The sequence below is a fragment of the Equus asinus genome, chromosome 17 (genome assembly GCF_041296235.1).
Source record: "Equus asinus isolate D_3611 breed Donkey chromosome 17, EquAss-T2T_v2, whole genome shotgun sequence".
NCBI classification, from domain to species: Eukaryota; Metazoa; Chordata; class Mammalia; order Perissodactyla; family Equidae; genus Equus; species Equus asinus.
In genome coordinates this window covers 24,030,443-24,041,221 of record NC_091806.1, presented here as the reverse complement: position 1 = coordinate 24,041,221, position 10,779 = coordinate 24,030,443, and the positions used below count along the sequence as shown (strand labels likewise).

Below are 10,779 nucleotides of genomic sequence, written 5' to 3'. Positions count from 1 at the left end.
AATCACCACCATATTTTTATCACAAAACAAATAATTTTAGAGATAAATTTATCAACTCAGTACTAGGTTTTCAGCCTACACAGAAATAATTTCCAAGGCAATTTACCCAATTTTAGACAACTTTAACTGCTATTATTCTTAAAAATTTTAATCCATTAGTTAATGCCTCAATTTTTACATAATGAGCGTTAGACTCTGGAGTTGTCTTGTCTCCAGCTAATATACTTTGGTTGGTAACTTTCTTTGTTCTCTTGAGAAAACTTTTCTTTACAAATGGAATGTGTGGCAAGCAGTGGATTACTTTTGTGATAAGGGTCTGTTTTTATTTTTATATGGCAATGAGGTTTATCTTCCTGCCTGATCTTATCTTTCCTGCTCATTACCCAGTGATAAATATGGATAACCATCAAATTGTAGTTTAAGTGTAATCCTGGAGGTTAAAATAAGTATTTTAGAAATAATCATTTTCCTTAGAAATGACATTTAGTCTCTGGGTGGCATGTCGCAATCCATCTCCAAGAAATTCATTGTCCTGTTGAAAGCTATCTCGAGATTCTTATTGAATAGAATTATACTCTGTGTTCTAAAGGAAATGAATGTTCATTTATGATAATGGAATCTCTGTCTCTCTCATTTTCAAGCTAAATAATTACTAGCTAGACTAAGCATAACAGAATTCTTTCCCATGAAACTTCTTATAGTTTAATTTTATTTGGTAGATTGTCTATGTCTAAGAGATTCAATAGAATATGAAGATTTCTCACTATTATTTGATGAATGAAAACTTGTGAAACTTTCTCCATAATACCTATTAACATCATGCAAGGCACTTGTCTTTTCTCAGGAAAATAACTTGTAAAATATTCTGGGAAGAGGTTGATATGATACCAGTCATATTTGAGAGTATTCAAAATATTCAAGAAGCTTTCCTAGAAGTCCACTGGGTCTCCAAAGAAGGGTCAATCATTCCCCAGTTTCCTCCCGCATTTTAGCTCTACAAGAACATATTATGGTTTCAGACGGTTCATTTATATTAATACTGCTATAAATACTGATATTAATCTCTTTGCCTTACTTTGAATCTTTAGGAAATAACAGATAATAATAGCTAGTAGATTATAAGTACATGTTTGATTTGAAAAGAGTCCATATCTAGGGAATCTGCGCAATATATGAATGTGTATAAGTGGTTTACCCCTTTATACTTGGCTTTAAGGACAACTGTGATCAGTTTGTCCCTCTTCAATTGAAACGACTGCAAGTAGGAAGTTAAATTAAACATAATTTTTCATCTGACATTTAAGACTGATGAATTATTTGATTAACAGGCTTCCATCTCTAATTGTGGAGAAGAGATGGAAGCCACTATAACCCTCAGTAGATATATTAAGAATATGAAACTACCAAACATGCCAGTATTGGAAACAAGGGATGTTTAAAAAGTAGTCTTGGAAATTTGGCTAATCACAATATTTAGTACTAGCATATTTCAATCACAATATTTTTATAAGTGCTATGTAACAGGGCCTGTGTATTTGTTCATTTTGGTAAGTTTCACAGAGCCTGTTATCTAGCAAGTGTTCGGAAAGGATTTGCTGAAAAGAGTAGCAAAGTCCAGTCATAAACATTTAATAAAGGAAACAATAAAAGGGAGTATGGATAAATATATAAATAATGAATATCTAATTTTAAAATTTCCTTTTAGTTATTACCGAGATTTGTAACTAATATTGACTTAGAACTGAGAAAATGCTCAACTTCACCAAAGTGACAGAGTTTATTCTTTTGGGACTAACCAGTCATCGGGAATGGCAAGTTCTGTCCTTCATCATTTTCCTAGTGGTCTATCTTATTACCCTGGTGGGTAATATTGGCATGATCGTGTTAGTTAAGATCAGTCCACAGCTTAGCAGTCCCATGTACTTTTTCCTCAGTCATTTGTCATTTGTTGATGTGTGCTTTTCTTCCAACGTCACCCCTAAAATGTTGGAAAACCTGTTATCAGAGACAAAAACTGTTTCTTATACTGGTTGTTTAATCCAGTGTTTTTTCTTCATTGCCCTTGTCCATGTAGAAATTTTTATTCTTGCTATAATGGCCTTTGATAGATACATGGCAATTGGAAACCCTCTGCTCTATGGCAGCAAAATGTCAAGGGTTGTCTGTATTCGACTGATTTATTTCCCTTACATATATGGTTTTGTGATCAGTCTGGCAGCAACATTATGGACTTATGGCTCGTACTTCTGTGGGAAAATTGAGATCAACCACTTCTACTGTGCAGACCCACCTCTCATCAAACTGGCCTTCTCTGGGACCTTTGTAAAAGAATACTCAATGATCATACTGGCAGGCATTAACTTCACATATTCTCTGACTGTAGTGATCATTTCGTATCTGTTCATTCTTGTTGCCATTCTACGGATGCAGTCAGTGGAAGGAAGGCGGAAGGCCTTTTCCACCTGTGGGTCCCATTTGACAGCTGTCATCATATTTTATGGAACTTTTATCTTTATGTATCTCAGACATCCCACAGAGGAGTCTGTGGAGCAGGGGAAAATGGCGGCTGTGTTTTATACCACAGTTATCCCTATGTTGAATCCCATGATCTACAGTCTCAGGAACAAGGATGTGAAAGACGCCATGAACAAAGTGATCAGCAGAACATGTTTAACAAAATAGAATAAAATTGAGTTGATTTTGTCTTAGATGTTTCATAAATATTTGTTTATCAACTGATTATTGTTTAGTTATAAGAGAAAGTCTCAAATTCAAAGAAACAAATTAGAATGACCCATTCCTACAGACGTAAGTAGAAAAGATTAATTAAAAAAATAAATTAATTAATTTAAAAGGTTATTTGAATCAAAATTCACAGGTACACTAATTGGAATTGTTCAAATACTTAGCTAGAATGAAAATATTTTGCTTTTCTTATTCAATAGTGCAGTGGATGAATTTGGAAAATACTTATCAATTTGCCTGTTTAGAGAGTAATTTGAGGCAGAAAGAAATAATATATTTCATTTAGTTTTCTAGTACAAAGCTATAAAAGTAGTCTCTCTAATAGTTATGAGATTGTTTAACATTTAATACTTCTCTCAATGGGAAACATGGATCTAGTCAGAGTACTACTTTCAAAATAGCGATATTGTATTTAATTCTTTTTTCACTTTTTTGGTGTTTAAGAGATGCAACACGGTAAGCGTCTCTCTTTTACAGATTCCGGTAACCGCCATATTTCAACTCCAGGTTGCCAGGAACCAGACTGTGCACTTCTCATGTGCCCAGTCAGACTGAAGAGTGGGTAGAATTAGTGAATGCATGTGTCATTTTCAAAGCACAGCTCTCCAGATTCCACTTAATAAATTAATACTTATGTGGAAATTTTTGCACATGTGACTAAGATTGCAACTTAAATATTTTAAAATAATTTTTGTATTTGCAAGAAATAAAATATTTACAGTGGTCTATTTTTTGTTAAAAATAGCATGTCCTGCTATAATATATTAACATAATTTGATAGCATGCTTCTACTTCATTTCACCAGAGGCAAGCATGAGGCAAAAACTTTGCAACTCAGACATCCTTAAAATCTCTATGTGCTGAGATGAATAAATAAACACATGCATGCATACATATATACATAAATCATCTGTTTTGGTGCAGGAAAACCATAACAAAAGAAATGTAATACATACATTTGAGTAATTACAAATTTATCCACAATGAAGTAAGTACACAATAAAATTGATGCACTATGATAAAAAATTCTTTTTTATCCAGTTTTCAATTTTTATTTTCCTGAAGGGACAGTAGAAATAAATATGAACTCATTTTCGTATGCACACATATATCTTGGGCAATTCTTTAAAGCTATTTGCATATAAACACATTGCTAATTTAGATTAAATTATATTGCTGGGTCTACAGTTGCAAATCTTTAAGATCTAATGTGCTTAATGTTACTTTTGAGGTAAGATAAAAGTTTTTTTTTGGCAATCAATCCATTTATTCGCGAACTCTTCATATACCAAATTATTTGCTGATGACTAATAAATTTCAAAATGTGTTTTTCAAAAATATTTTCCTATTGAAGTATAATTGACATATATTATTTTCAAGTGTGCAACATAATAATTCATTATTTGTATGCATTGAGAAATGATCACCATAATAAGTCTAAATTAATGTCTATCACCATACATAGTCAATTTTCTGTGTGTGTGATAAGAATACAAAATACAATTTTAAAGCATTTTAATACTTTGCAGTCTGTTAGCAGGTGGCTTTGGATGACCTTTGTAATCTCTGGTTATTTCCTATGTGAAATACTTTCTCTACTTACTTTTTTGGAAAGTTATTTAGTTAGTTTTTTGGAGAGTGTTGCATCAAGAATTATGATACCAAGATCAAAGATTAAATCATGTTTCTGGTTAGGTTTCCAAATTTCAAATTAATTTATGGGTGACCTTGGAGAAGTCACTTTTTGCCATTTGTCTAGTTAATTTTTAGGTTATACTCTCTGATCTCTGATACCTCTTCTGGCTCATATTTCCATCAGTCTAAATTCCTTGCAGAACCTCACACAATTTTGCCATTTGCTAAGCATTCAGGATAATTCTGTAAAATACTTTTAAACAGATCTTAGGGTTATATTTATTTCTAAATCTATCAACTTCATTATATTTAGGGATATCCAACATCTATCCATAAGGCATATTTATCCCTTTCTGTCAGTCTCTCTATTTCTTGCTCTCTCTCTCTGAAACACACACATGCACACACACACAGACTTTCTTCTTTTCAACTGTACATTTCCTTGAGAGAGTGCATATTACATCGTAATTCCCTAGTGATAATGAGTTCATCTCGTGGACTTTCTCCATAATAACTGAGAAGAGACTCAGAAGTTCTGAGTACTTGGAAGCTGAAGAATGCACAAGAAAACTTTGCATGAGCACAATTTTTCCCAATAATGTTTCAGACTAAATAAATTTAGTTGGTATATAGTTTAGGGTTTATGAACAACTCAGGTTGGCATTCTGCTTCTTTAACTTGCCAGCTATCTAAACTTGGTTGAGGATCTTAACCTCATCATTATTTAGCATATGCATATTATCATTCTTCAACAAAGGGATAATATTACTCACAATCTTATAGAGTTGGTCATATCATAATTGTAAACTGATTTGAGGTGAAACTGCACAAATAATGTCAGGGTTTTTTTGAGCGCTTCATATAGGACAGACGTTTTGCTTAGAGTTACCTCTATATTATCTGAGATCCTCACATCACACTGTAAGATAGTAGTTTCCCCATTGTAGAGATGAGTATTGATGCTGAGAAGTGTTACTTATCCGAGGCCATGTGGTTGAAGTGGGAGAGCCAAGGTTTGAATCCTGATCCATCTGACTTCAAAGTCAGTGCTCTACTGACACCCAGAAAAGCCTAAATTCAGTGAGAGAAATTGTTCTACTATAATTGGCGACTTCACCAATGACCTCTACTTGTACTCATTCTCCCTAGATGTTTCCAAGTGATTTATACTGTAGAGGCATCTGACATCTGTAAAACAACCACGAGATGCATAGGACATGCATTGTGTGATCGTACATCCTGACAGACGGTGCTTGTTAGAACTGTAGCACAACAGAAAAGAAAGTGATTGACTGAAATTTCACATGATGCGAACCAAGAATATTTCCCTGAGATGTATAATTGTCAAATGTGAATGGAATACGGCAGAAGTCACATGAAGGTAAGAGAGATTATTTCATGATACCAAGAATTTTGATTTCTTAATTTTATTACAAGAATTATCCTTCCAATTAACACTCCTTAACTCCTCCTACTCCTGGGATAGTTCTAGAATTTCAATCACTATTTCTTTCATAATTATGTGGACTGTTGCTTAAGGAGATGCTCTCAATGTTCTCAGTGTTGAAGATTCAATTATAAATATTGAGAAATTTTGATCTGCTGTTCTCCTTTGTTGAAGCTAGGTCTGCAAATTGTATGCTCTTTACAGTACAGATGAATACAGTCAAATCTTTTAACTTTTCTCCATATTTTGAAAAGAAGACTAAAACCTTATATGTAGACTTATTCATTATCACAGTATTTTATTGTGTGGAATTATATTACTAGGAAATATTCTTATTTCCATCCAAAATTTATTCAAAACTTCTTAAGAATGAGCTTGTTACAATGTGGACTTGCAACATTTTTATTCCTTATTTTTTGCCCTTTCATTCTTCTCTACCAGGACCATTGATTTTCACAATGCTGTTTTAAAATTATATATGAATGGAATTGAAGACATTGCATTAGTGGAAATAATTGGATCAGTAATTATACTTTCACTGTTTTTCTTCAAGTTAAATTCCTGGAAGGTTAGTAAAAATAAATTTCTTTCCTTACTTGTAAATCACACATTCCATCTTCTCAATTGTCTTGATAGATGATGCACATGTCTATAATAAATTGGCTCTAACTCAGAAGTCACTTGGTTACCTGATCCAAAGTCTATGGGATACCTAAACTTGGGGGAGCAGGGAGAAGCAGTGGTCCAGTAGCTCTGTAGTTCAACCTGTTTCAGGCCACACAAGCTCTTCTAGTCCGCCAAGGATGAATTATTAACAGAGTAACTTTCTTCTATCTTAGAGAATAATCAAAATGAAATTTAAATGTAAATAGATGGAATAACAAAATAGGTTATCAAAAGAGCAGCAATACAAGGTTATTAAGAGTACAAGACGGAGTCATTTTAATCAATTTGCATTCCAATCTGGTCAATTGGCAGACATCTGATCCAAGGATAACTTCTCGGTCTTTCAGTGCTTCAGTTTCCTCATTTGTAAAGTGATGATGCTAAGAGAACTTGTGTCATAGGACCCTTACATGCAAAAGTCTTAGTAAACATTCAATAAAAGTTAGCTATTCTTACTAATATTGTAAAGTTGAGACTGTTGCCCCAGAACAATCTTTCTTAGAGAGTTTTAATAATATTGGAATATCGTAAAGTAATACATGAAGCTGACTTAGGCATTAGTATGCTTTAAAAAAATCATATATGTGAATATATTCTTGAACATCTGTTAAATGTAGCAAATAAGCTGAGCAGGTTGAGTTACAAAATGAATGAGACAAAGTATATGATCATAGAACCAATGGTTATGTGTTGGAAGAAAAATACACACATCATGCATGAAATAAAACTAAAGAGGTACTAGTTCACGCTTTGTAGATGTCTTGATGCTTTTGTTTTTGTTGTTTTATACTTAAAACATTACAGTAGTACCATTAATCCAAGTCAAACTCTGTTAATTAGAGAGTTATCTTTTCATGGAGTGGGGTCAGCAGTTTTTACAAAGGGAAATTCCTGACTTTAACTCTATTTCCCAACCAGAGTTTGTAGTTCTCCTCTAGCTAAGTATTTACACACCTAAAAGGAGCCAAAACAAATGAACTATAATGATGGAAATCTATAGAAAGTGGAAGCTTAGCTCAGAACTAAAGCTTTAGTGTCTATTATGTTATATGTTCAGTTCATGTTATGTATGGTGTATTTAATTTCCATATTAATCATTTGAGGTGTAAGAAAATAGTTTATAGAGATTAAGTAACTTCCCAAATGCACTCTGCTACTAATTGGAGGGGGTCACAACATAATCAGAGTTCATACACTTTTTAATATATAAAGGAATATCTCAAGCAGCACTCTTCCAATTTGCCAAGCTACTATTTCCTCTTCTGAGCACCTCCATTTGCATTTCCTTCTTCCTTCATATTTCTACATAGCTGACTCTTCTCACTAACTCAAAAATCACCTCTTTAGAGGGGTCTTTTTGGTCACTCTGTCTGCATCTCACCCCACCCTTACTTCTTATCTTATTAGCATGGTGTACCTTTATCATAGGAGCTCTACTCCCTAAAGTATCTCATTTGTATGTTTGTTTATTGTTTACTCCTTTTTAAAAAGAAGAGAGCATGATGAAAGCCAGAATCTTGTATATCTTGTTCACTTTCGTATTTCCAAAATTTATAATATTGCTACACATATCAAATATTTCTGACGACATATAAATAATATTGGTAACATGAATTATTATAAGTAATTATAAACAGAAGCCCAATTGTAAACCAGTAATGTATTCTTCAAACACTGTTCCTATGGAGAGTTTAAATTCCAAAGATGGTTCTATCCTACAGACACATTCTTAAGATCCACGTTAAATTTTTACTTCTTGGAAGAAGTAAACTGGGGAAGTGTATTAGAAGGAGAAAATATGGTTTGGGAACATTTTCCTTGTAGTGACATTAAATTTGAATATAATAATTTGGCATTGAACTGATTGGTTCTCAAAACCAGTGGAATCTGATGTGACACAGTGGTTATTAAAACACTTCACCTAATCTTTGTCTCATGGTCTTTATCTATTGACATAATGTTGATAGTGTATGCTAGGTCATTGGACCACTTGCAGTTTGCAACTGATAGAGCCTGAGCTGTTAAATCCCTTTACCTCTAACAGTAGTAGCAATCAAACAAGCATAATGTTTAGCTAAACAAAACAAGATGACTAGGGATTTCATATGTTGAAAGCATATGATATCATATGCTGCATCATGGAGGATAATTGCGTCAGTAACTGGATTGTAACACCAATTACCACCAGTAAGTCTTAGTCTAGTGTTAGTCATATTTGATCCCTGTGATGATATCATATTGCAATAATTTAGCAAAATATAAATGTCTAAATTAAATAATATATACTAGCAATGAATGTAATGGCCTATTTTACTAATAGAAAACTGACAAATATAGGTGGCAACCACCCACAGACTTATTAAATGAAACAATTTTTCTTTTACATTCTTGCCTTGGATATTGTGCAAAATCTGCATTGATTTTTAAATTATTTGAATTAGAATAAGGATAAATTTCAGTCAAACTTTCAAGAATACAACAAAGACTTTTTTTTTTGTCCTTAGGCAATAGAGATTGGGTCTATGTGAAAGCAATGCAAAATTTCACAGCTGTGACAAAATTTATTCTTGTGGGGTTGACCAGTCGTCAGGAGCTTCAACTCATCTTTTTTGTGGTGTTCCTACTAGTTTACATGATCACCCTTTTAGGGAATATTGGTATGATCATTTTGATCAGCATCAGTCCCCAGCTTCAGAGCCCTATGTACTTTTTCTTGAGTCATTTGTCTTTTGTGGATGTGTGGTTCTCTTCCAATGTCACCCCCAAAATGCTGGAAAACTTGTTATCAGAGACAAAAACCATTTCTTATGTTGGGTGTTTGGTGCAGTGTTACTTTTTCATTGCCCTTGTCCTCGTGGAGGTCTATATCCTGGCAGTCATGGCGCTTGATCGCTACATGGCCATCTGCAAACCTCTGCTTTATGGCAGTAAAATGTCCAGGACTGTCTGTGTTCGGCTCATCTCTGTACCTTATGTCTATGGATTCTCTGTGAGTCTAATATGCACACTATGGACCTATTGCTTGTACTTCTGTGGAAACTTTGAAATCAACCACTTTTATTGTGCAGACCCTCCTCTCATCAAGATTGCCTGTGGGGGTGTCCACATCAAAGAATACACAATGATTGTTATTGCTGGAATTAATTTCACATATTCTCTCTCAGTGGTCCTCACCTCCTATACTCTCATCGTAGTAGCTGTGCTACGCATGCGCTCTGCTGATGGGAGCAGAAAGGCATTCTCTACTTGTGGGTCCCACTTGACAGCTGTTACCATGTTTTATGGGACTCTCATATTCATGTATCTCAGACAACCCACTGGAGATTCCTTGGAGCAAGGGAAAATGGTGGCTGTGTTTTATACCACAGTGATTCCCATGCTGAATCCTATGATCTACAGTTTGAGAAACAAGGATGTGAAAGAGGCTGTCGGCAAAGCAATCATCAAAGCAAAACTGGGGCAATGAAACTGCAATAGATATTTTTATGCTATGCCACTACCTATTTAAATGTCGAGGCATAAAAGTTCTAGCTCAACAGGGCTTTCTAAAGTCAACACATACAAATAATAAAAGGTTCAGTCTAACACAATGATGCTTTACCCCAAGAATGGACTCTAATTACTAAGCCTGCTTTATCCTACATATGTAATCATATTATTAAAACTGACATATTAGTGTTGTTTGCAATGTATGTAAAATTGTGCTAAGTTTAGTTATTGGAGGAACTCAAAAATAAGTTCAGATAAAGAAATGTTAATTTTGAGGTACCTTTTTTAGAGCCAACATCATTTACTAGACTATTTTCTATACACACATGCTCCTTGACCTAAATGTCACATGAAATATATACTTTCTTGAGAAAAAGAATAAGAATTAATCTCTTTTTCATGACTACAGGATGTTGATGGACCCTGATTTACCTAAAGTGTTCTGTAATGTTTATACATACACGGATTTTTGAAAATGAAACTGTATTCAGAATTTTTAACTGGTTTCTCAATACAATCACAAAATTTTTCCTCAGTATGCATTGTTCAATAGTTAACAATGCTTGTCTTTTAATAATCTGTTTAATTATCTTAATTCTACTCCTAGGTTTGGGTTCTGGTATACATTTCTTGATGTTAAAAGGGTGAAATTACCTCTAAAAAATTGCTTTCATGTCCTCATATGAATTTTCTGATGTTTAAAAACTGACCTTTGGCCATAATGCATTGTGTTGTTAAACCTTTGATTGGTAATTATTTGAAACTATTCTTTGACTCCGGTTTCTTCTCACTAATGT

At 33.8% G+C, this 10,779-nt stretch overlaps 2 protein-coding genes across 2 annotated transcripts; both read left to right on the top strand.

Moving 5' to 3' along the window:
- The first annotated feature begins 1,749 nt into the window (after positions 1–1,749).
- On the top strand, positions 1,750–2,682 carry LOC139040733 (olfactory receptor 5M3-like). The gene has a single exon (XM_070487497.1). It carries the CDS (start codon positions 1,750–1,752, stop codon positions 2,680–2,682), a length of 933 nt encoding a protein of 310 aa, XP_070343598.1.
- A 6,344-nt stretch (positions 2,683–9,026) lies between these two features.
- LOC106844088 (olfactory receptor 5M9-like) lies at positions 9,027–9,959 on the top strand. Its single transcript, XM_014861407.1, has one exon. The coding sequence runs from the start codon at positions 9,027–9,029 to the stop codon at positions 9,957–9,959; it is 933 nt and encodes a 310-aa protein (XP_014716893.1).
- Positions 9,960–10,779: the final 820 nt, after the last annotated feature.